Below are 26,626 nucleotides of genomic sequence, written 5' to 3' on the forward strand. Positions count from 1 at the left end.
GTTGGCTATTACAGGCCAGGCCAAGAGCCTTGGTGAAATGATCACTTAGTCTTTGTTTGCTCTCACCAACAGAGAGAAGACTACAGCGGAGCAATGGATGCAATAGACTAGGTTGGAGGATATGCAGGTGAAGCTGTGTCTCACTTGGAAGAGATAATGGGAACTGCAGATGCTGGAGATTCCAAGATAATAAAATGTGAGGCTGGATGAACACAGGCCAAGCAGCATCTCAGGAGCACAAAAGCTGACGTTTTGGGCCTAGACCCTTCATCAGAGAGGGGGATGGGGGGAGGGAACTGGAATAAATAGCTATTTATTCCAGTTCCCTCCCCCCATCCCCCTCTCTGATGAAGGGTCTAGGCCCGAAACGTCAGCTTTTGTGCTCCTGAGATGCTGCTTGGCCTGCTGTGTTCATCCAGCCTCACATTTTATTATCTCACTTGGAAGGTCTGTTTTAGCTCCTGAGTGGAGGTGAGAGAGCTGGTGTATGGGCAGGTGTTGCATCTTTGAGACCAAATGAAGCATCTCGACCTGACCTATGACGGCCAACCTAACTTCCCAGTCACTGCCAATTTCAACTCCCCGCTCCACTCCCCCTCCGACATAGCTGTCCTCGGCCGCCTCTGGTCTCCCAGTGACAGTCAACGCAAATTTGAAGAACACCTTATCTTCCACCTGAGCACCCTACAGCCCAGAGGGACTCCCAACACTGTTATCCAATTTCAAATAACCTTCCCACCTATCTCTGGCTCTCTTTGGCAGTCCCGCCCCCTCCCTTCCATTTCACTTTCTGACCCTCTCCTCGCCATCAATCAGATTCATCCCTCCCCTCCCGTTGACTAACCAGATTGTACCTACTATGAGAGGCAAACTGGTGGGGATAGGTGGACACTAACGCCCCAACCCTTCTATGTCTGCAGCTTCCCTGAGCCCTGAAGAAGGGTGAGACCCAAATCATTGACTGACTGCTCCTTTCCTCCCAGATGCTGCATGACTTGCTGTGTTCTTCCAGCCTCCTGCTTGTCTACCTTAGATTCCAGATTCTGCAGTTTTGTTTTTGTCTGAGCCCCAGAGCAAGGACTCCTGGCATTGGCAAGGCAGTGGCAACATGGTGTGCCTGGGACAGGGACTTCTGATTGTGGAAGTCACTGTGGATTCAGCATGGGTCTCGGCCTTAGTGAGGTGGGCCCAGTGAAGATATGGTGCCTAAACACTGGCAACTCCATGATGGTGGGTCTAGCCCAGACAGCAGCGAGGTGGAGGAGGAAGGTTGATGGCACAGGTGTGCTGGTGAGCTGACTCAGGACTCGTAGTGCAGGCAGCAGAATGAAGTTAGACTCTCTTTTTCAGTTAATGGTACTGGGTTGTGGTGACAATTAAAGCAATTCACTTTTTGTACAGTATTAGTCAGTGTCACTTTCATTTTAGACAATAAAATGTATGGGAGTCATTTGAGGGAAGAAGAGTGCATCCATGATGGAGGGTGAAAAGCTAAAGGAGCTGCATAAGTATCAATGATTGGAGGACCAAAGGCTATGCAATTTACAGTTTTAAAGTGTGTTCTAATAATGAGGTGAGAAGCTTGTTTTCACATTTTTAAGGTGAAATGACCAGGAATGAAATGAAATGTAACCTGCCTGAGTGATATGACTACTAACAGTTAAAAGGAGGTAATCAGCTGTAAAATGTCCACACTTGGAAGCAGCGGTTAGACGGTTGCTGTCCATCCCAGAAGATGTTGAGAATGTTACTTTGCAAATAGTTATGCTTTAAACAGTGTTATTTACTTCCAAGAAAAAGAGTTTGTCTGTAGATTAGTTCGCAGAATTGGCAGCTCTACCTGGTGCTAGGCTCTTGCAATTCATGGTGTCATGCAGAGATGGGCTTTGAGAAGGAGTAAGGTTTCTAAGGTATCCCCGAAACTGTACAGAAAGTCTACTAGAATCTAAGAGACAGTGAGCAGCAATGACTAAACAGTTTCCAACGGCTCACCATACAAATGTGGGTGAGAACTTGACTCTCTGATATGTTTGTATGCCTTGTCTCTTTCTGGGATAGCATCATTCTGTATTGCTACCTTACACTATTAGCTTGTCATTTCTTTTTGAATTCACCCATGCTAGTTAAATGGATCAAAAATGAATTCTGTTATAAAGCCATACAGTATGGAGGTCTTTGAGGCACTTGTACCACTCTGATCTTATACATCTTCAACAGACCATTTTCGTCTCCAGTCCCAGGTGTCCTTAGCCCTGACATTAGACAGCAACATAGCTTTCAGGATGCCTACTCCTGGCAGCAAACAATATCCATTTCTCTAACTATATTGTCTCCCATCACAGCTGTATGCTTTTTGCTCCCCACAACTTGAATGGCCTCTTGTCTCAAAGGGTCATTACTTTTGAAATTTTCCCCAGAGAGCAGTTGAAGTTGAATCATTGAATATATTCAAGGTTAGGTAGGATATACTTATCAATAAGAGTCCGGGTTTATTGGGAAAGAGGGAAGTGGCAGGAGGCAGGAGATTGGGGGTTAGCCTGTTGGATAAGTGTAAGTAGCTTGGTGATCCACGTACCTAATCCACTATCATAGCCTCCCTGTCCCTGACAATGTCTAAAATGTCTACAAAAAAGTGACTGACCCACAAGTTTCCCAGGTAACTTTCTCCTTGATTCGTTGCAAAGTACAAAGCTTGAACTTGAATTCATCAACTCTGTGCTGAAGTTCCTCAAGCTGCAGCCAGTTATGTAGATAATGTTATAGACCACACTGGTGTCCACCAGCTCCCACATGCTGCAACTCAAACATTAACCTACCCTGCCACCTCCTATTTTGTTTCAATAACTCTGCAAGAGGACATTTTGGTATTTGAGGTGGTGTACTAATGATAGCCAGTTACATGCTATAAAATTACCATTCAATAAAAAAACAATGTTGCCCATGTCTAGTTTTTGGATCATGAGACCATTATTGCATTTATGCTGTTCAGTGACTTAATGGTAAACAGTATAGATGTAGTGCGTTTGTTGATAATTTGCTCCAACAAAAAGAGCTCCGTAATGCTCAGTTGCAGGGGAATCTCCCTCAGGCCAGAGTTGTTGTTCGTGACATCTTGCCTAAGTCCACTTGCTGAAACACCCCCTGTTTCCATGGCTTCTAGACTCACCTGTTCCTGTGATCCTTAGTCTCGAGAGGTCATCCAAATTTACTGCGTGTTTTCTTTCACGAAGGCCTGTTCACCCATCACCATTGTGCTTGCTAAGTTACTTGGTGGACCAGCAACCATTGTGAGTTTTTAAAAAGGCGCTATAATAATGTGAGAATTTGTTACAACAAATTTAAAAATCAGGAAAATCATTAGCCATGCATGTATTCTTAAATATTTAATCATTAAACAATATGAAGAGTCATCATTTACTGTAGTTCTGAATCCTGCAGAACATGAGTCAGAATTCAAACAAAACATGTTACAGCAAAAAGACAATGATCATTTGAGATGAAGAACTCAGATTTCAAACTAATGTGCTTTTGAGTGTTATCTCAAATCACAGCTGTACACTTGGAGAATAAGATTAAAAATAAATAACGAAGAACTGCAAGCATACGACACAGAAGAACAAAGGAAAATTGGACTACTTGAAAATTGAGGCAATAAATGGAATACTTCAAATAATTTTGTTAAATGTATTCACAGTAGCAATGCATTGCTATTTGTTACCTTTGCCCAGATTATGAAAGCAAGAATTAATTCCACAAAATCTAAGTAATTTTGGTTTTTGGGGAAAAAAAGTACATTCACTTGAGGCTAAGTATGTATAATGTCCCATGCAACTAATAGCAGTCATCAGTTAAATATGTAAAGCCAACTAGCCTTGGGCCTTTGACATTAGGGCTATTACCTATGATGCAAGTAACCTTTCGCACTCCAAAAAGGTCCTACTATTTCAGGTGATATTTATGAGGAATGCAGGAGAAAACTTGAATTGGGCTTTCTTCGAAAGAAAGGATTTTTAAGTAACATTTTTAAAATTCTTGTTGGTAATGGTGCAACTGAAATTGTGGGTTATATGTTGTTTACTTTATTCTTTTGGTGAGATGTGGCCATCACTGGTGAGGTCAGCATTTCTTGCCCATCCCTAATTGCCTTTGAACCGAGTAGCTTGCTAGGCCAGTTCAGAGGTCAGTTTAGGAATCGATCACCTTGCTGTAACATAAGCCAGACCAAGTAGAAGTGTTAGATTTACTTCCTTATAGGGGGCATTTTTTTTTCTTAAAATAATTCTTGATAATTGTCATTGTCTCCATTTTAAGTGAATTTAAATTCCATCAGCTACCAGGGTGGGATTTAAACTACATCCCCAGAATTTTAGCCAGGACCTTCAGATTACTAAACCACAGTGGCTGAGATCAACATTAAGGTCCTGCCTTCTCATTTTGCTCTGAGAGCACAACACTATGGCTATTACTACCTCTACCAGTCCAGTAATAATATCTGAACGCAACAGGTCTCCCTCCAATTTTTCTGTAAGCTTCAAGAATATGTTCAACCCGTGACTTCCACACCAAGGACTGCCAGATCAACAAACTCTCAATAAGGTGACAACCTCATTCAGAGAACACACGGAATATTGAGTACAAGAGTTGAGGGAAGGAAAAAAAGACTTGTGATACTAAGATATGTACATCTCTCAAATTCATAAACACAAAAGCCCCATTCTCCAACTGCATTCGTTATCAACTAATGGTGGCTCGGACTGCTGCCTGTCAGCACCAGGGACTTGGGTTAGATTCTACCCTCGGCGACTGTCTTTGTGGAGTTTGTGCCAAACCATGTGGGTTTCCTCTGGATGCTCCAGTTTTCTCCCACAGTCTAAAGATGTGCACATTAGGTGGATTGGCCATGCTAAATTGCCTGTAGTGTTCAAGGTGGTGTAAATTTGGAGGGTCTTTTTTTGGGGTGGTGGGGACGACAGATGTTCTCAGGGTCAGTGTGAACTTGCTGAGCTGAAGGAAGTTTCCACACTAGAGGGATTCTCTGATCTATGATCTATTCCAGACAAGCATGTTCCATTTTGCTACAAGAACGAGCCTTAAAACTTTTGGTATCCAGACCCAACTTTTTCGGGATCATTTGCATGCAAGCAGCATAGACTTCATAAGTGATTTTGAAATGGTAAGGCTGTATTGTGTGTCCAGTCCTTCCCTTGATCGTTTGTTTCCCTTTCCATCAATGCTGCTACTCCAAGCGATCAGACTGAAACCAAGTTCATGTTTTGAGTTTGGTAATGACTCCGAACCTAACTTTTAAATATCATTTAGCTAGGAAAGTATCCTCTTTGCAGGAAGTTAATTACTTGCAGGAAAACAACCTGTTTCTGTATTTACGTTCAGAACTGTGAACACCTTCAGCAAAATTTAAAGGTGATTAAATATAATACCTAACTATACCAAAAACTAGACGTGAACTACTTTTAATACTTGTTTCTATCGTGAAACAGGCTTCCTATGTTGCAACCAATGTCTTTGCAATTGAGAATAATAAAACTGTTTTGTGTTATTTTCCCAATTTAAATGAAGGCAGTTTACACCATTGAATCAGGTTTAAATAAACCAAAGTAAAATAATAGATGCTGGAAATCTGAAATAAAAACAAAGTTCTGGAGAAACTCTGATCTGCAGGGAGAACCAGTTAACATTTCAAGTGATAACTTAGTCTAAAACAGAACCTCTCTCATCTTTGGATTGTATTAAACTAATAACCAATATCGTGAAGTTTTGTAGACTTGAGTTTGATTGGTACACAAGTTTGGAGAGGTGGGGTGTTAAAATGTATCCATGGTTGTGGCTTTCAGGGATCCACGTCTGGTGCAAATGTAGTTTCAAATTAGAATTATACATTTACATTCTTACACAGATGAAGTGTCTAAATAATTGCGCTGTAGATCACCAAAACAATATTACATTTCTTTTAGACAGCAAGCAAGAGTAATGCCCAGTTGTGTACATAAACCATGTGAACCTGATTAGTGATTTTTGTACTACAGTAAATCACACAAAATTACCGTTAGAAATACACTGCAGGTCTGAAAGCAACTGTGGAGAGGGGAACAGAGTTATTGTTTCAAGTCAAACATGACTCTTCAGAACCAAAGTTTTTACCAATTTTATTTCAGATTTCGAGAATCTGTTGTGTTTTGCACCTACTTTTGTCTACCAATCTCCAAAGAAGGAAACATTTTGCTTGTAGTTCTCTTGAATCAATAATTTGATTTTAAGGTGTAGAAAGCAATGATTGATTTCCATTGTGCATCAGCGATTTTGCTTTTAGTAGTGCGGCTTGAATTCGAAAATGTGTTCTTGACTCCATTGAATAATTCTTGTAATTTTGCCTGGGGTAGGGGTGAAGATTGCATAACTGATCTCTTGCACAATTCACAGTTTGAAAATCTTTATATCTAGAGGTCTACAGTTTAAAAGAGTAGCAAATATGCAGAAAACATACGACTTTATGCATGTTAGAAAAATTACATTTCTTTACACTGCCTTCTTTCTACTCAGTTCTTTGCAGCATCACTTCTCATTGCTCCGTTTTGTGTTTTAAACCATTAAAATAACCGAGATTCTGAGATTGACAACGCTACCTAAATAAGTCTGACTGCACGAACAACCAATCTGCAGTAATTGATCAAACTTGTAATGCTTCTGTTGCTTTCTTTATGGCAACTTCTTAACAGATCAAGGGCAACTTGGAAAACAGTTACCACCCCTTTCTCCTATTTTAAAATGATTTTTGAAATTTGACTTTCTTGCAATTGTCTTGAGTACAAGACTAAAATCTTTGGCTGAATGTCTGTCTCTTTTTTTGAGCAATGCCCTGGATTATCTTTGTATGGTTGTACCATTCAACAGTAGGGTACAACACCATGAAATGTAACCCCTTAGAACAAACTGATCTTTTGAATTTGAAGTGACATATTTCTAAACAGCTTCAGCTGACTATCATCTGTGGAAGATCCTTTCTTTTCTGCAGATATCAAGTGCAGTTACCAATCAAACCCAAGTCCTTTGTATTTTCCATGACATTTACGCAAATCTCTTCTCAACCTACTTCATCTCCCCCTGTAGGCATAACCTTTTTTTGTTTCATGGAGAGACGTCGACCCTAAATCATTTTTCTGTGTTGCATTTAAAGAGGTGCTTGGTTATATAGATTAAGATGCTAGAAAGGTTGCAGGTGACACCAGAATTGGAGGTGTAGTGGGCAGTGAAGATGGTCACCTGACTACAATGGTATCTTGATCAGATCTGCCAATAGCTTGAGGAGAGGCGGATGGAGTTTAAATGAGAGAAATATGACATGTTGCATTTTGGAAATGCAAATCAGGACGGGACTTTTATGCTTAATGGTAAGACCCTGGAGAGTGTTGCTGAACAGAGCGCCCTTGGAATGCAGGTTCATAGTTCCATGGAAGTGGTCACAATAGATAGGATAGTGAAAGCGATGTTTGGTATGCTTGCCTTTATTGGTCAGTGCATTGATATAGGAGATGGGAGGTTATGTTGTGGCTGTACATGGCATTGGTTTGGCCACTTTTGGAATACTGCGTGCAACTGTGCTCTCCTTTCTATAAGCAGGACGTTGTGAAACTTGAAAGAAAGTTCAGAAAACATTTAGAGGAATGTTGCCAGCGTTACATAGAACATTACAGCACAGGACAGGCCCTTGATGTTGTGCCAACCTGTCATACCAATGTCAAGCCCATCTAACCTACACTATTCCATGTACGTTCATATGCTTGTCCAATGATGACTTAAAGTTGGCGAATCTACTACCATTGCAGGCAAAGCGTTCCATTCCCTTACTACTCTGAGTAAAGAAACTACCTCTGACATCTGTCCTATATCTTTCACCCCTCAATTTAAAGCTATGTCCCCTCGTGCTCGCCGTCACCATCCTAGGAAAAAGGCTCTTCCTATCCACCCTATCTAACCCTCTGATTATCTTATGTCTCAATTAAGTCACCTCTCAATCATCTTCTCTCTAATGAAAACAGCCTCAAGTCCCTCAGCCTTTCCTCGTAAGACCTTCCCTCCATACCAGGCAACATCCTAGTAAATCTCCTCTGCACCCTTTGCAAAGCTTCCACATCCTCCTTATAATGCGGTGACCAGAACTGTACACAATACTCCAAGTGCGGCCGCACCAGAGTTTTGTACAGCTTCACCACAACCTCTTGGTTCCGGAACTCGATTCCTCTATTAATAAAAGCTAAAACACTATGCCTTCTTAACAGCCCTGTCAATCTGGGTGGCAACTTTCAAGGATCTGTGTACACGGACACCAAGATCTCTCTGCTCATCTACACTGCTAAGAATCTTACCATTAGCCCAGTACTTTGCCTTCCGGTTACTCCTACCAAAGTGCATCACCTCACACTTGTCTGCATTAAACTCCATTTGCCACCTCTCAGCCCAGCTGTGCAGCTTATCTATGTCTCTTGCAACCTACAGCATCCTTTGTCACTATCCACAACTCCACCGACCTTAGTGTCGTCTGCAAATTTACTAACCCATCCTTCTATGCCCTCATCCAGGTCATTTATAAAAATGACAAACAGCAGTGGACCCAACACCAACCCTTGCGGTACACCACGAGTAACCGGTCTCCAGGATGAACATTTCCCATCAACTACCACCCTCTGACTTATTTCAGCAAGCCAATTTCCGATCCAAACTGCTATATCTCCCCCCCATTCTATTCCTCCGCATTTTGTACAATAGCCTACTGTGGGGAACCTTATCGAACGCCTTGCTGAAATCCATATACACCACATCAACCAGTTTACTCTCATCTACCTGTTTGGTCACCTTCTCAAAGAACTCAATAAGGGGTTTGTGAGGCACAACCTTCCCTTCACAAAACCGTGCTGACTATCCCTAATTAATTTATTCTTTTCTAGATGATTATAAATCCTATCCCTTATAACCTTTTCCAACACTTAACCAACAACTGAGGTAAGGCTCACTGGTCTATAATTACCAGGGTTGTCTCTACTCCCCTTCTTGAACAGGGGAACCACATTTGCTATCCTCCAGTCTTCTGGCACTATTCCTGTAGACAATGACAAGTTAAAGATCATTGCCAAAGGCTCGGCAATCTCCTCCCTGGCTTCCCAGAGGATCCGAGGGTAAATCCCATCCGGCCCAGGGGACTTATCTATCTTCACCCTCTAATACCTCTTCCTTGTGATGTAGGATTTTTGGAGGGTTTGAGCTGTAGGGTGAGGCTGAACAGGCTGGGGCTATTTTTCCTGGATTGTCTGAGAGTGAGGTGTGACGTTATAAAATGATGTGGGACATGGACAGGGGAAATAGAGAAGGTAAAAACTGAAAGAACTGCAGATGCTGTAAATCAGGAACAAAAACAAAGTTGCTGGAAAAGCTCAGCAGATTTGGCAGCTTCTGTGAAGGAGAAAACAGAGTTAACGTTTCGGGTCTGGTGACCCTCACTCAGAACTGGGGAACAGTTCTGAGGAAGGATCACTGGTCCCGAAACGTTAACTCTTTTCTCCTTCACAGATGCTGCCAAATCTGCTGAGTGGTGGTGGTGTCGTTGTCTCCTTCTCCTTTGGGATGGGGGAGCTCAAAACTAGAGGGCATAGATTTAAGGCAAAAGGAAAGAGATATAAAAGGGAACTAAGGGGCAACTTTTTGACAGTGGGTGGTGTATGTATGCAGTGAGGCCAGAGGAAGTGGTGGCAGCTGGGACAATTACAACATTTTTAAAGGGATCTGGATGGGTCTATGAAGAGCAAGGGTTTAGAGGGATATGAGCCAAAAATGCTGGCAAATAGGACAAGATTTACATGGGATATCTGACAGGCATGGATGACTTGGTCTGAAGGGTCTGTTTCCATGCTGTTTATCTCTGACTTGATGACTGATATAGATTTAGAGTTTCTGCTCAATTGCCCTGTTTCTTTTGTGCAGTTTACCTGTTAACAGCATAGCTGACATGAAAGGTCACTGAAGGCAAATTTCATTTGACATTCAGTGCGATTCAGTGAAATTTTTTTGTTTCACTGGTTGTAAGTGTCATTGGTGAAGCTTGCATTTAAGACTCTGAAGAAAGTGATGGTGAGCTCCTGCTCGAATTCCACACAGCATAATTATACTGTCAATGCTGTAACTGAGAAGGTGAATGACTTGGGATGTGAGCTTGCAAGTTATGGTGTTTGGAACTGCCCACTACTTTTCCAAATGATAGAGGTCACACAGTTGGGTGGTGGATCAGAAACTTTGCAACCTGTTAAGTACATGTTGTATATGTTAAACACTGTACTTAAGGTGTGCTAATGATTGGCAGCTGGAACATCCAACTAGGATGCTGTGTCCTGGATGGTGTTCAGGCATTTCGGGCAGGGGAAAGAAAAGGTCAGTGACTTGCCATTCTAGCTTCTGATCTGCCAGCCTTAACTCAACTCAGCATTAGACTTCAGCTGGTCCAATTCCACACTGTTTATGCTTTGGTCACAGGCTAAGGATACACTGTACATAATTGAGGACTAAGATGAGAAGAAATTTCTTCAAGTAGTGTGTGGCGAATGTGGACTTGTCTGCGACAATTTGGCTGGGGCCAAAAATATTGAATACCTTCGAGGTGGCAATCGGTACAGTTCGTGGGATTAAAGGAACCAAAGAATATTGGGGTGCAGTGGGGGGTGGGGGGGGGAGGAAAGAGGAGAGAAAGAGAAGAGAGCAAACAAGAACAAGGTACCAAGTTGGAATGATCAGCCATGATCATATTAGAGACACAGCAGTCTGAAAGGGCAGAATGGGCATACTCCAGCTCCTATTTTTGATGTTTCTTATGTATTGTTAGATTAGCCCTTATTCCAGTAAAATGATTTTTTCCTCCATATTATCTTGACTTCTGTCATGTAGATTTTGGAAAGGCATAAGGGCTAGGTTAAGAAAGTCAATGGGCTTTCCACTGTAGGGATGTTTGAGTGGGATAAAGCAATTACTAATTTATTTTATGACAGCTTTAATCCCATTAACTTGCTCCATTATGTTAAAAAGAAACTCATTGCAAAAGTGACTCAATGATCCAATGCCTTCTCCCAGCAATATTGTACCAAATCTCAATTTTGCAATTTATAAATTGTACACGTGGTCCAAGGGTCTTGCTCTATTTTCCCACATCTTGATATGCTTATCATGACTTAGAAGGGAAGTAAATGAAAATAGAAACTACCTCACTTTATGGTGCTTAAAATAGTAACCCATATTAATGATGGCAAATGATTTGTTACTGAATTGATTACTCATTCTTACCCATTTCAAATAGTCAGAGATTGCCTTAAGCAATCATATAATTGCATGGTCTGTGATTGTTATTTTCAAGAATTCCACATTCTTGACTGACTGTGTTTATTAAGTTAAAAATTGGTTACCTTTTTCAAGACTGTGTGGTCTGTAGATAGGAATAACAAATTGCAGGTGTGAAAGCCAGAGACAAGTTCACAATTCAGTATGGAGGTTGTAATTTGGCATGCAATACTCTGGGTGACATGCCCACTTAAAAACCTAAATTCATTTGGGCTTCAGTTTGATCAATGTTCTCAGGTAACTTGTACCTAAAACTGTTACAAGGGTAAAATTTGAAATGTTTCATAATTACATGATAAACAAAGGATTGTATGGAGGGTTAACCAGCAGTGGGGTTGCTTCAGTAATACTGTTGCAAGTTCCCTTCCAAGCCCCACACTATCTTGACCTGGAGCCATAAGTTTGGTTATTTCACTGTCACTGGGTCAAAATCCTACAACTCCTTTCCTAACAGCATTGGACTGTAATTATTCAAGAAGCTATCTTGCATCACCTTCTTTAAAGACCATTTGAAATAGAATAAATGGTGGACAGGATGCCCGAAGACAATGGTAGAAGAGACTCTAAGTGTGAGGACCCTAGATTAGAGGCATATATTACTAAGTTGTTAATGGCATGTGGCCATCACTGGCTCAGCCAGCATATATTGCCCTAGAGAAGGTGGTAGCATTAGCCTGTTTGCAGTGATTTTGGTGCCAGATAAATTTTTTTTTCTGGACTGTCTGTAGACGTGCAAGAGTGTTCACTACTGGTTGATGTGTGTGGTATGTTGTTGCTGTATCGTGTTCCCTTTATAGCAATAGATATCAGTATGTGCTTAGTGCCTCCTGACTAGACATGGTTAAACTTTTAGGCTTATTATGCTTATCTGTTCTGTTAAAACAATGCAGGAGCTTTTTACCAGTGAGTCTGAGACACATTCAGTTTAGCACATTTTAGTATCTTCTCCATACAGTCACGTGTCAGCAGAGTTATTGTATACACCATTTACCCAAGTTTGAGGTTTCTGGAGTTTAATTTGCTTGTTATAACAATTTGTAGTATTCTCTGCTGCATGTAAATTTAGCATTTGTGCCTTTTTCAGCTGAACAATGTAGACAATAATCTTCTTTGGGTTCATTCCCTCAAAGCAATACTATGAATAATTCCAGTCATCATCTAACTGCTGCATTCTCTCACTTTTCTTCCACTTAGCCCACTTTCAAAACAATCAGATCAGTATAATTGTTACTTCAGTGTTTCTTGCAACATGGCCTAAATGTCTCACATTTATGACACTGTTTTTTTCATCAATACCAAACAAATTGTTCTTAATTGAAGCAAGTTGGTTGACTTATTTTTGATACTCAGCTATACACAATCTGATATAATTTGCAATATCACCTCCCTTTTAAATGCAAACTCATTTGCAACCAGAAGAAGAGTGGGACAGGGAAAGGTAACATCAGTCCACTCTTTCTAATTTATTTGTAATAATATTCATGTTCTTTGCCTGGAACATATTGAATTAGGCTATATTTTTACCCACTTAACATGTTGAAAGTATAACTATCTAGATAATATGCTGAAAGGCCAAAGGTAAAAACATTTTTCATTCTACGTTAATCAAAGCACAATATTTGATTTTCTTACTTTGCACTTTCCAGAATTTTTATTGCCTCATCGTTTCTTCCTGTTTGCATGCAAAGGAGACCATGTTCAAGTAAGGCATTTGGAATCAAGTAATGGTCATATTTGATCTTCTGCTCTCTAAAACAAAGTGACAGCAAATACTCATTAACTTGAAGATATTTGCTCATTTTAAAATTATAATCAACTGGCTAAAATCCAGACAAATTCATCAGCCTCAACAATCTTCCTGGTTACCTCAAAAAAATTCACTCATGTTAAATTAGGTGTAATCAACTCTTAAATATGTGTTGCCTTTGATTCTTCCCCTTTTAAGGGAACAAGCAATTTTCCTTTTGTGCCCCTGAACTGGAATGGAAGTTGGACACATAACTCCACTCGAACAAAAAAATTGCTGAAATCAAAAATTCTCAGACTACCTTAACTCTGCCATGAAACTGTGGATCACTTGGAAATTTTGTTTTCTCCATGTATATGATCTGTATCAAACTGCCTCTTGTCTGTATTAATAGCTAATGTGTGTGTATATAACAGTAGATTTAATTTTAACATGGTTTTAAAAAACAAGGAATTATAGTGTAAAAATAGACATTTTGGGATAAAACGCATTTTGGATTGGCTGGTTCAAGGGAAAGGCCTAATTATTGAGCCACTAACCATATCTTTCTGAATGGAAATTATCTTGGCCCTCAATTTTTTCCAACAATGTTCCAATGGCTAATGTTAGGCTCACTGGGCTGTAATCACTGCCTATCCTTTTCTAGAAAATGGCACAATGTTAACTTTCTGGCCTCAAACATAGTATAGGAAGAGGATTTGAAAAGGACTTTGAGTTTCTCTGCTATCTCTTTTCTTCCCTTAATCTAAGATAAATCTCCAATTCCAGATGAATAATAATTTTAACTTCAGCTAATAGTTCCCATTCTCTCAGTTGCAATGTCTGTGTTGTCCTTTTAAGAAAACAAATAAAAACTATCCATTTAAGAATTATGTCCTTTGCTGAAGATACCACCGTGGGCCTTTACCTCTCACTTCTAGTTTTTTTCCTATTTGTAAAGTATCTTCAGATTTCTTTTAAAAAGTTTCCATGCCTTCTTTTTGCTGTCCTAGTTTGGTTTTATATTTCACCCCTCCATTTTATATTCTAAGTTTTTCTTTGTTAAACTATATTGTGTCTTAGGCTTCCCTAAAAAAATTGGAGAAAACATTCAGATCCTAAGTTCGACTTCAGTTTCACTTACTTTGTATGAATCCAATGGAAGTACTGCTCTGCTTCTGAAAATTTATTCAAGTGCTTCAGACAAAGGCCTTTGAGTAGCTTCACCAAACACTGGTCATCAACCAGAAACTCTGTTACTGCAAACGAGAAGTGTTATATTTTTTAAAATTTCCCTGTTTATCCTCTTAAATTTTTGTACCCTGAGGACTTGGTTTATTTACAAAGGAATTATAGCCTCCTTAGAATGCCCTTTAGTGCTTAATAGCTAATGAAGTACTTTCTGAAGTGTAGTTGCTGTTGTAATGAGGGAAAATTTGGAATCCAGTTTGTGAATGAAAATTTTGAGAGTGGTCCTCTGGTGTATTTTTGAAGGTACGTTGCTCCAACTACCCTGGGCCATCATTGCTGAGCACAGATGAGAGAAAGTCTTGTTGAGATTTTATGGCAAATAAAACCATATAGCAAATTTCTAGTCAGCACTTGTCTGCTGGTTCACTTAGAAATTTTTAACAATTAAATTCAAATTCTTAAAATGCCATGTCAGAATTTAATAATTGCAAGAATGCAAATTCAGTCCAACCCCCTGGTTAGTCTAGTGGTATTTTCCAGTACTGTAACCTTTCTGTAATTCTACAGTATTGTTACTGCTATAATGTGTTAAGATCCAATTCAACCTAAAATGCTTCGGTTTGGACTTACCTGGGCCATTTTCAAGTGTTCTCTCGGCTTCATTAAGTGTCTCAAGCATACCTTCAGTCATATCTTGATGCTTCCCAATTACTGTATAGCCATTCCAAATATACATCATTTCCTGAAATTACATTAACCAGATTACCTTTTACACAGTAAATGCAGGTGTTTCCAAAAGTATTCTAACCAAAAATAAATTGGTAGTGTTTATCAAATTAGCTGTTGATGATCTGTATCTGTCATGGGGAACATAATAGAAGCTATTACTAAATTAAGTTACAGAAAGGTACTTAAATTCAAGGTAATCAGACAGAATTAACCTTGGTTTGTGAAAGGAACATATTTCATCAATCCATTGGAGTTCTGAGGATGTAATGTGCTGTGGATAAAGGGGAACAAATGGATATTCCCTCCCCCCACTGCATCCCAAAACCAGCCCTGCTGTCTCTACCTCCCTAACCTCTCACCCATCCCCTCTTCCCATCTCAAGCTGCACCTCCAGTTCCCACCTACTAAGCTCATCCCACCTCCTTGACCTGTCTGTCTTCCCTGGACTGACCTATCCCCTCCCTACCTATCTCCATCAATTGGTCCACCTCCCCCCCTCTCCCTATTTATTTCAGAGCCCTCTCCCCAACCCCCTCTCTGAAGAAGGGTCTAGGCCCGAAACGTCAGCTTTTGTGCTCCTGAGATGCTGCTTGGCCTGCTGTGTTCATCCAGCTTCAACACTGTTAAATGGATATATTGTACTTGGTTTTGCAGAAAGTTATTGTTAAAAGTGAAAGCTCATGATGAAGAGTAATATAATTGGCATAGATCAAAGATTGACTGGTTAATTGAATGCAGGGTACAGACAGAAATAGATCTTTTCAGTATGTAATAAATATTATGATCTCAGCTGATGCAACAATTGGACAAGTCAGATCACAATCAAATCTGTTTTGACAGGTTTTGTTTTATTTAACTTGTTGATTTGTGATCAGTTACTGAAACAATCAAGGCTGCAGAATAGAAACTATTTTATGTCAGGGAAAAAAACAATTTTGAAACCCTTTAAAGCATACAGCAAAAAAGTCTAATCCTAATTCTTCACACTCAAGGAGACTCCTTCAGAAAAATTACCCCCCTCAGATTTTTGAGTTCAATTTAACCGATTTTACCCGATTCTTGTGAACTATGAATTCTGCTTACATAAATACTTTGAAAGAACAGGCCCTTCAGCCTTCCAAGTGTGTGTTGCCATATTTTGCACTTCCATATTAAAATTAATAACTGACCCCCTCTACCCTTCGGGGTAAAAACCTCATGTTCTACTCTATCTATGCTGTTTACAATCTTTTAAACTTCGATTAGATTGCCCCTCAACCTCCTACATTTCCAATGAAAACAAACCCAGTCTATCCAAGATAGTAGCAACTGCCAGTGCTGCAGAAACTGTGATAACAAGGTGTAGAGCTGGATGAACACAGCAGAGGCCAAGAGCTGCTCCTCTGCTGCTGTTTGGCCTGCTGTGTTCATCCAGCTGTACATCTTTCTACCCTAGTCTAGCCGATCTTAGTTAAAATTCCCCATACCAGGCAACATCCTGGTAAACTCTTTCTCTCCAGAGCATCCAAACCTTTCTTGTAATGTGGTAACCAGAACTGTATGCAATATTCCAAGTGCGGCCTAACTAAAATTCAAAACTGATTGCTCAGCTTTTAATAACCTGCAGATTACCAACAAAACTGCACTTTCCCATATGCCTTTCTAAAACAGACACTTTGTTTTTACCCTAGTGAGGACTCCTCTGAACTGCCCAAAGCTTTCAACTCTAGATTTCCTAAGCAACTGTCGTCTGACATACTGGATCAGGGCACCAGAAAGACAGTGTGATTTTTTTTTTGGATAAACTCTTCACAAAAGAAATCCATCCCCATATACCACAAATTTAAAATCTAAGCTGACAAAAATGATCATTTTTAAAGTACAAAAATAAATCACACCTATCCTACTGCAAAACTTATGACTTGGCTAAAGGTATGATATCAAATTGTGAAGTTAACATAAGATTGCTGCAGGATACCAACAGGTTAACTGTATACTATTTGCCAGATCTTTGCTGGAAAATGTGTTACTGGCCATTTTTGGCCAAAAAATGTAGAATTGAGACTTGTAAAACAGCCAGGTCCCTTTACATCATGAATCACAAAAGGCTATTCTGCAGGTATGTCAAGAAATTAAAGCTATTAAAATATTATTTATTGCAAGCAGGATTGAATACAAAAGTAGGGACCTTGTGCTTCAGATGCATGACACTGATAGGACCACATTGTTCTGCCACATTATTTGTTGGAAGCAGTTTAGACAGGATTTATCAGATTAATACCCGGAAATGACAGTGTGGAGCTGGGTGAACACAGCAAGCCAAGTGGCCTCTTAGGAGCACAAAAGCTGACGTTTCGGGCCTAGGTCTAGGCCCGAAACGTCAGCTTTTGTGCTCCTGAGATGCTGCTTGGCCTGCTGTGTTCATCCAGCTCCACACTTTGTTATCTCAGATTCTCCAGCATCTGCAGTTCCCATTATCTCTCTTACTTGGAATGAGTGGGTTGCCTTACGAGGAAAAGTTGGACAAGCTAGCCTTGTATCTGCTTGAGTGTGAGAAGCTGAAGGTTGATTTAATTGAGATTATTTAATCACGAGGGCCATCTTGAACCAAGTTGGATGGGGAGAGGATGTTTCATCTCACTGTGGAACCCAGAACTAAGCATTACTGTTTAAAAATCAAGCATTCCCATTCAAGAAAATAGGTGATTTTTTTTGTGCACACATTTTAATACTTCACCTTTTCTTATTTGATCCTTTGTAGGTTACAAGCAACCTGAACTGGACTGGAGAAAAATGTACAAATAAAATGAGCGAAAGAATGAACACTGGACTTCAGTGCTCAAGATGCAGCAACTTAAAGGATGTGCAACAAATGTTAGCCTTGTCCATGATAGCTGCACCAGATTAAATAGTAGAATAACAAAAAGGGAGGAAAGGAGAGAATCAATTACAGCAGATTTATACAAATGAGACTAGTTTTGCTCACAATTAACAAGAGGTGAAAGCAAAGTGAAAGAACAGAGTGACAAATTCTCTGAACCTAAAAGGTACTCACCAGAGCAGGTACGGGGAGTTTTACTGGATTTTGTGAAATGTACCGTCGAGCCTTCCTGATCGCAAACTTCTCTGTTGGCAGAGACTTCCCAGCGATTTTCTGTTTCATACTTGGCACTTTCCTGATGACAAAACTCATGTGAGGTACTGATGTATTAAAACATTCTCCAATATTCCAGCATGGAGTATTCACACAACAAATATATAAAATCTGAATGTCCAGAGTACCGTATTCCATCACAGCAGTTCAGTACAAAGATAAGAAGTATTCATTTATCGGAGTCAGAATAAGGTGTCAGGGTTTTCAGTCTCCTGTAAGCAAACATGGTTTTTACCCCTGCTGTATGCTCTATTCTTTGCCTTACAAATGAAGCATGGCTGACCAGGAGACACTTCTCTGAGCGCCTGTCAAAAAGTTGTATTGAAAAGATTTAAGAGATAGTAGGAACTGCAGATGCTAGAGAATCTGAGATAACAAGGTGTAGAGCTGGATGAACACAGCTGACCAAGTAGCATCAAAGGAGCAAGAAAGCTGATGTTTCAGGCCACTTCTGAAGGAGGGTCTCGGCCCGAAACATCAGCTTTCCTGCTCCTAAAATGCCGCTGGGCCTGCTAGGTTCATCCAGCTCTACACCTTATCTTGAAAAGATTTAAGACTGGCAGTCATCTTACTGGACCATGTCACAAAGATGCATTCCATGGCCAGATTGTCTAAGCTGATAGAATTGTCTTCTCTCTTAGTGAAGGTTTGGGAAGCATATGTTTCTGGACAGTAACTTTAGCAGTTGCTGCAAAATCTGTGCATCTTTTACTTTATCCTGAAATTGAAGAGTTATTCAGAAATCCCAAGTGCTGGAGATGGGCAAGTCAGAAGGAATAAATAGCTATGTGAGATTTTCACTACTCAGAGAAGTTGGCCCTTTGTTTTTCCAACATTTTTGGGAAATTCCTAATAACAACAGGTGTTGTCCATGCTGGCTGGTTCCCCCATTTCATGTAGATGATACACAAAATATATACCTAGACTCAGCAAAAATACATATGATGTGAAAGCCATTGATACAGTCAACGTTGAACACAAGTCCTAGTTGTCCAAGGGCCTTTTAAAGAGTCAGTCAGATCAGGTAAGAACTGCAGATTTTCTTCCCTACAAAGGACATTACAGTATAAACCCATCTGGTTCACTAATCAAAAGAGTGTTTGCACGTTTGCCACGTGGCTAGAGTTTAATTCCAGATTTTACTGATCTCACATTTTCAGCAGCTGCCACGATTGGTTTGAAACCAACGTGCTAGGAACATTAAAATAGCATCCTACATTACTACTACTACTGGACCATTGCCTCCCAGTCTGGGAAAATCTGGTCTTAAATTTGTAAACTCTGAAATATTAGTTGATTAAAACAAGACCATCTTGGTGCCAAACTGAGTTGAACACTGGATAATTGAACTTTTTGTTGAGCCCTTTTTGATATTTCTTTTACTTTGTTGCCCTGTTATTGAAGGAATTATTCAAGCAAGAACCTCCCCTCCTTTGATATGAAGTAATCATCCAAATTGCTGTCAGTAGGGGGAAGCACTCTACTGCAGGACTGTTACTCCTCAGTTTATAGCATAATTCTATTGAAACATGCGGAATTGATTCTATTATCTAGCTCCCTAATTCAACACACCATGTACATATTCTAGCATTTATGGTGCAGGCCTGCTAGTGTTCCTGCAAACTTCAGCACAAGCTCGAAGAATAACATTTCATTTTCTGCAGCCTCTAGGACTCAAATTGATTTCAATAACTTCACAGAGCCTGATTCCATTCTTCCATATTTTCTTTTACCCACCCCCACACCCAGTCCTGTTATACGGGTTGCTTTTAGCACTGTCACCCATTCTAATGTACTTCAAAACCCATTATAACATTATATAGGTTGCATTCAGTACAGCTCCATCCCCTTTCTCCTACTCTGAGCACTTACTATCACATATTCTGTCCTGGCCTGCTATCCAGAATATTGTTCACTGACCCCCTTCATATCCCTCATTGGCTCAATCTCCAATGATCTGTTCACTTCTCCCTTCCCCATCTTCCCTCTCCTAATTTCACTTACAGCATAAATTAACTCTGTTTTCTTCTCACAGATGCTACCACACCTGCTGAGTTTCCCCAGCAATTTCTGTCATAAACTGCATGGACTTGGTTGCTAGGACCTGACTTTTGTTCTAAATCGACTACATTTAAAACTCCACGTGGCTGGAAGTTCTAAAATAAGGCACAGATACTTCAGTTTTTCCAATTCTTCAGCAAGTATCTTTGTAACACAATGGACCACTACCTGGCCAAGAGGTTAAGTACATGTTTAGTCTTTCAGTATGCTCACTGCCATTATTTTAACCAAACAGGACATGCATCCTCACCTCAAAACCGGTTGAATCTTGAAAACAGATTTATTTGTGGCTGTTCCGCTACTTCCTGTCCCGCAGGCCCGACCATGTCCCCCTCCACCGACACCCTCATCTGCCTAGCCGAACTCGTCCTCACCCTCAACAACTTCTCTTTCGATTCCTCCCACTTCCAACAGACAAAGGGGGTGGCCGTGGGCACCCACATGGGCCCCAGCTATGATTGCCTCTTTGTAGGTTACATGGAACAGTCCCTCTTTTGCACCTACACTGGCCCTAAACCCCACCTCTTCCTCCGGTACATTGATGACTGTATCAGCGCCGCCTCTTGCTCCCCAGAGGAGCTCGAACAGTTCATCCACTTCACCAACACCTTCCACCCCAACCTCCAGTTCACCTGGGCCATCTCCAGCACACCCCTCACCTTCCTGGACCTCAGTCTCCATCTCAGGCAACCAGCTTGTAACTGATGTCCATTTCAAGCCCACCAACTCCCACAGCTACCTAGAATACACCTCCTCCCACCCACCTTCCTGCAAAAATTCCATCCCCTATTCCCAATTCCTCCGCCACATCTGCTCCCACGATGAGGCATTCCACTCCCGCACATCCCAGATGTCCAAGTTCTTCAAGGACTGCAACTTCCCCCCCCCCCCCACAGTGGTCGAGAACGCCCTTGACCGCGTCTCCCGCCACAACCGCCAAGAGGATCCCCCTCGTTCTCACACACCACCCCACCAACCTCCGGATACAACGCATCATCCTCCGACACTTCCGCCATCTACAATCCGACACCACCACCCAAGACATTTTTCCATCCCCACCCTTGTCTGCTTTCCGGAGAGACCACTCTCTCCATGACTCCCTTGTTCGCTCCACACTGCCCTCCAACCCCACCACACCCGGCACCTTCCCCTGCAACCGCAGGAAGTGCTACACTTGCCCCCACACCACCTCCCTCACCCCTATTCCAGGCCCCAAGATGACTTTCCATATTAAGCAGAGGTTCACCGGCACATCTGCCAGTGGTATACTGTGTCCATTGTACCCAGTTTGGCTTCCTCTACATTGGGGAAACCAAGCGGAGGCTTGGGGACCGCTTTGCAGAACACCTCCACTCGGTTCGCAATAAACAACTGCACCTCCCAGTCACGAACCATTTCAACTCCCCCTCCCATTCTTTAGATGACATGTCCATCATGGGTCTCCTGCAGTGCCACAATGATGCCACCCGAAGGTTGCAGGAACAGCAACTCATATTCAGCTTGGGAACCCTACAGCCCAATGGTATCAATGTGGACTTCACCAGCTTCAAAGTCTCCCCTTCCCCCACCGCATCCCAAAACCAGCCCAGTTCGTCCCCTCCCCCCACTGCACCACACAACCAGCCCAGCCTGTCTGTGCCTCCCTAACCTGTTCTTCCTCCCACCCCGAGCCACACCTCCATCTCCTACCTACTAACCTCATCCCACCTCCTTGACCTGTCCGTCTTTCCTGGACTGACCTATCCCCTCCCTTCCTCCCCACCTCTACTCTCCTCTCCACCTATCTTCTTTTCTCTCCATCTGCGGCCCGCCTCCCCCCCCCCCCCCCACCCCAATTTATTGCAGAACCCTCACCCCATCCCCCTCTCTGATGAAGGGTCTCGGCCTGAAACGTCAGCTTTTGTGCTCCTGAAATCCTGCTTGGCCTGCTGAGTTCCAGCTTCACACTTTATTATTTGTGGCTGTTGATGGAATTGGGCCTTGATAAGTCAGTTGAGATTGACAGAAATTAGATTCTCAACATTCACATGAAAAATTGAGATTCTCTAATTTGTGGCAAACAGTGATGAAAATCTTGCTAGCAAACAGTGCGAGGCCTATTTGTACCCATTTGAGTACATTTGTATGCCATTATTACATAACGTTGACTCAGTGATAAAAGTTTCTCCATTCTCCCACCCACTGGCTAGAAACTAAATCAGCAAAACATTCCAAAACAAAAATCAGAACAGGTACTGGCAACTCTAGCTCTCTTCTGGTTTTCCCCAATGCCTCCGTCTTGGATTGCAGTCCCAACATCTCAGGCCACACTCTATGGGCAGTGTCTGCCCAAAGATATTGGCAAACAGCTTCACCACATCCTCGTGGCAGACCTCGGATACATTTATAATCTAGCTTGATACTTGCATGTGCACCGGCACCTGCAATTGGAATGCTGTTGCTAGGACACAGGGACAGGCCTACACAACTCATTGATTGGACCAGGGAATATCTCAGGATTCCTTGCTTGCACTCTTGATGCTCATTCACTTTGTCCCTACTTTACTGCTCAGAGCACATAACCATGCCTTGCTTATTTGCTCTTTTCCACCCCAGCCAGCGCTTAAAGGCTCACAGTGCCTCTCTCTTGCCTTGTGCAGACCAAAAGTCAAATAACTTGTCATGGTCATCAGCAGTCATTAGTCAAAGGCTTTCCATAAGGGCACTGTGCTCTGTCAATTTTATACCAGTCATGTGCCAGAAGCCTACACAGCAAGCACATTGATGCATAGCCATTTAGTTGAATCATAGGCAAAGTCTAGTCTTTAATCAAAGGAGACAAACTTCAGTAGGGTTTCCTGGCACAGTAAGTCAAGGGCAGCTACTTGTTTAGGGATTTGAACATGGTCACAGACTCTTTATCATTACAGTCAAGGGAGTGGCTCATGGTCAATCCTGGAGATCCAACTAATCCAGCGAGTTGCACAGAAATCAGACAAGGGCAAAGTCACTCTCCAGTTGGTGCTGTCGTTCCAAATTGGCTAAGGGAGCGGCTGTGGTCAATTTTGGAGTTTTGTCCACTGAAACCCAATGGTGATTATAAGCAGTCACTGCTGTGGGAAGCTAGAATCTCATTTTAGGGATTGGAGGCAGCATGCTGGGACGCAGATGATGTAACAGCATGAAGCGGGACAATGTAACATAGAAGGGGCAATGCAAATGATACAGCGTGCGAGGGAAAGGGAGTAACATGGAAAGTTTGTTGAGGGGCAGGTCATCGGCAGTCAGTATTGCCCTGGCTTCAATGGGGGAGTGTGGAGGGCAGTGCACTACTCTGTCTGGCACATCAACACTTCATGGCTGGGTTCATGGATAAGTAGGAGATGAACTGTTAAATAAATGAATTGTATGGGGATACAGAGTGGATGTATCTAGCCTGCAACTCATTCCAGCATGACCACTGTTGCAGTCCGTCATGCTGTCGATAACAAGTGCTCAATTAGTGAGGGACAGCTCCTTATTATTGCGACCACAGGCACAATTTCCTACTGCATGTGCAACCACCAGCTTGAGCAACAGATGACAAGCGTGATGACATGTAAAGTTACAACAGAAGGATGCCACTGACCTCCTTGTGGGGGGTCCTCCATGTTGCAATTCTTGGAGGATACTGCTTAAATGCAATTTGTGCACACTGCAATTGCTCAATGATCACATTACCATCTCGTTCATTGCTTAGCTTCTGATGCTCCTCATTGGAACTGTCCCCAACATGGAAATAGGCTCAGAAGCTGTTGTGGTCCCTGTGGCCACTGCACTGAAAGCTGCGACACAAATGAATGAGGAACACATGCATCTACAAAAGATATCTGGCTGATGTAAAGCCACTGCTACCGAGGAGCTTGTAGGCAGATACCATCATGATGTGGCAAAGACACAGACAAACTACAGTTACTCATCTTTCATACAATGCTGCACAGTTGAAGGTTGGACAATGGCACTGTATCCTGTCCAGAGCACAGGTAAAAACCCCAGCATTTCTGCAATGAACTGTCTCCTTTCAGTGGGGAAACGAAGGATGTAGGATGACTCCTGAACTTCAAGTTTCCATGCAGATCATGTATGTGACTCAGTACTTGCACTGCCCAGGCTAAGGACACAATATCCAATAATGTCTGCTCCGACGAACTAGAGGGCATATCAACACTACGAGATGGACAAAGAAGATCTGAAACAGCTGGGTCATTACAATGATAAAAATGTTCTTGAAATGACATAACATCTTCAGCATCTTACAGCGCATAAAATGTGTCAGCCACTGGAACTCAGACAGGACATAGTTGTAAATTTTGTTCAATAAATCAGATTTTCAGGAATTCATTTTTATACTGACTGCAAATATTTTATTGTTATTGAGGTTAGCTTTCCTTGTGTACTCCCAACTGCAAGTGCAGTCTAAAGCTGTTTGCCTTGGGATTTGGCCAAGCAACCTCAGTGTGTCTATGATTAGAGGGTCAAGATTTGTTTAGTGTATTCTGCCCAGAAGCAGGTTCACTACACACCTTGAACTCCCTTAGGCCTAGGGTGGGAGGTATGGTGGAGGTGGAATACCTGGTTGTCTCTAAAGTATCCTGAAAAAGAGACTTCTAGGGGGTGGCAGCATGTACTTCCTCTGCTGACTCAGTGCATTCTGGCACTGGTCTGCCTGCTTGGAGAGAAGGAGAAACCAGAGTGAGGTCAAGGTCCCCTCATCCCACTGTTGCCTTGCCATTTAGTGCTGAGCAACAAGACTCAGACTTGTGGACTTGTCTCTCCAATGGCAGCTACCAACTTGACCACATAAGCATTCAGACACTTGCATATCACAGGGAGCTGTACTGAGTTATCACTGTTGATGAATTGCAAAATTTTGGTACTATGATTTTAGATTTACCGTTAGGTAAGTTTGGAATTTTGTTCCGAGAGATCCAATGTGATTGAATACTCTGTTCAACCATGATGTCTGCTACTTGGGTATAGTATTAGTAAGCATTTGCTACTCATAATCCTTAGCCTAAACAAGGAATCAACACCCTCAAAAATCAGGAATGGGCAAAAGCTGAGAATTAAAAAGAAAACAGCTTTCCGAAGTTGATGTTTTAAGATAAATATTAATGGATTTCAATTCCCCTGTACAGAGACTGGTGCCATCTGTTTCAGAGTTTGTTAGTTAACTCGGAACGTTGGATAACAATTCATAAAAGTTCCTAAAGATGTACATGCATATTGAATACAATTACCTAAAATTACTTCTGGAAATCATCTGAATCAGTGCATATATGCTGTACGTAGTTTGCAGAAAGTCTAGGCCGGGTGAGTCCAAAACTGAGAGGTTTAAGGTGAGAGGGGAAACATTTAAAAAAGACCCGAGGGTAACTTTTTCATGCAGAAAGTGGTGCGTGTATTGAATGAACTGCCAGAGAAAATGGAGGAGGCACGTACAATTACAACATTTAAAAGGCATCTGGATGGGGATATGAATTGGAAGGGTTCAGAGGAATATGGGCCAAATGCTGGCAAATCGGGCTCGTTCAGATTGGGATGTTTGATCGGGGCGCGTGAATTGGACCATGCTATATGACTGACTCTACAAAGCATTCAGCAGAGAGAGCAGATTATAACATGCAAGACTGCAGTATTTCTGTTCTGCTATATAGTGTTCCTTTCCTTTTCAACAAGGTTATCTTTCAAAAAAAATGTATGTGCACTGAAACATGAATTTCAATCCTAAACTTGATTGATCTGTATTATCGGATGTTAGATCAAGAAATTAAAAGCATATAATGTCAATATTTTGATTCTTGGAAAATCATATTTGTGTCTTCATTTATTTGTAAATTAGTAAAAATATAACTAATTAAACAACTGACCTGAATAGTTCAATTTCATCATCCCCAAAAGGTTTGAAGTCCTCATCCCCAAACATGCTGAGGTAGGCTGCTTTCATGTACATATAAGTTGACTGTTAAACAGGGAGGGAAAACATTAGAACAATTGTTACCATTTCCACAATTTTTCTTTCTCATAACAACTATGACAAAGTACTTCCATAAAGAGGAATGACCAGCCTTCTCAGAATTATCAGATATTATAAACAAATAGCCAATTCATAAGATTAGAAATACAGGTGGAAAGTGGTTTCCACATCACCTATGTAATAGATGTTTTCCAGTCAAAGCAGGGAGAATTTCATCTCATCTGTCCAAAATTACATTCAAACCTAACTATAGAAAGCAAAAACATATTTTCACTGTAATCCTGCTTTGTCTTTGAAATCATTAAATGCCAAATAAAGACAGACAGAGTGAACTGAGGGTACAAGTGCTGATCATCATTAGATCAAGGCATTTACCATCCTGGTGGGTTTTTTTTAAAGC

General features: G+C 41.4%; 2 protein-coding genes across 2 annotated transcripts in view; one reads left to right on the forward strand and one right to left on the reverse strand.

Moving 5' to 3' along the window:
- The window catches only part of rnf11b (ring finger protein 11b), a 75,744-nt gene extending 57,159 nt beyond the window's left edge, over positions 1-18,585 (forward strand). The window contains exon 5 of the transcript XR_007248443.2: positions 17,778-18,585. The gene's annotated coding sequence lies outside the window, so the exon portion shown is untranslated. The remainder of the gene's footprint in view (positions 1-17,777) is intronic.
- Positions 3,526-26,626, reverse strand: part of ttc39a (tetratricopeptide repeat domain 39A) — an 88,683-nt gene continuing 65,582 nt past the window's right edge. Inside the window, exons 13-18 of the mRNA XM_048539482.2 lie at positions 26,120-26,211; positions 18,072-18,192; positions 14,939-15,050; positions 14,262-14,376; positions 13,024-13,140; positions 3,526-6,389 (exon numbers count right to left, since the gene is read on the reverse strand). Of these exons, the coding sequence (XP_048395439.1) occupies positions 6,272-6,389; positions 13,024-13,140; positions 14,262-14,376; positions 14,939-15,050; positions 18,072-18,192; positions 26,120-26,211 (675 nt within the window). The 3' untranslated portion in view covers positions 3,526-6,271. The remainder of the gene's footprint in view (positions 6,390-13,023; positions 13,141-14,261; positions 14,377-14,938; positions 15,051-18,071; positions 18,193-26,119; positions 26,212-26,626) is intronic.

The sequence above is a fragment of the Stegostoma tigrinum genome, chromosome 8 (assembly GCF_030684315.1).
Source record: "Stegostoma tigrinum isolate sSteTig4 chromosome 8, sSteTig4.hap1, whole genome shotgun sequence".
Classification (NCBI taxonomy): Eukaryota; Metazoa; Chordata; class Chondrichthyes; order Orectolobiformes; family Stegostomatidae; genus Stegostoma; species Stegostoma tigrinum.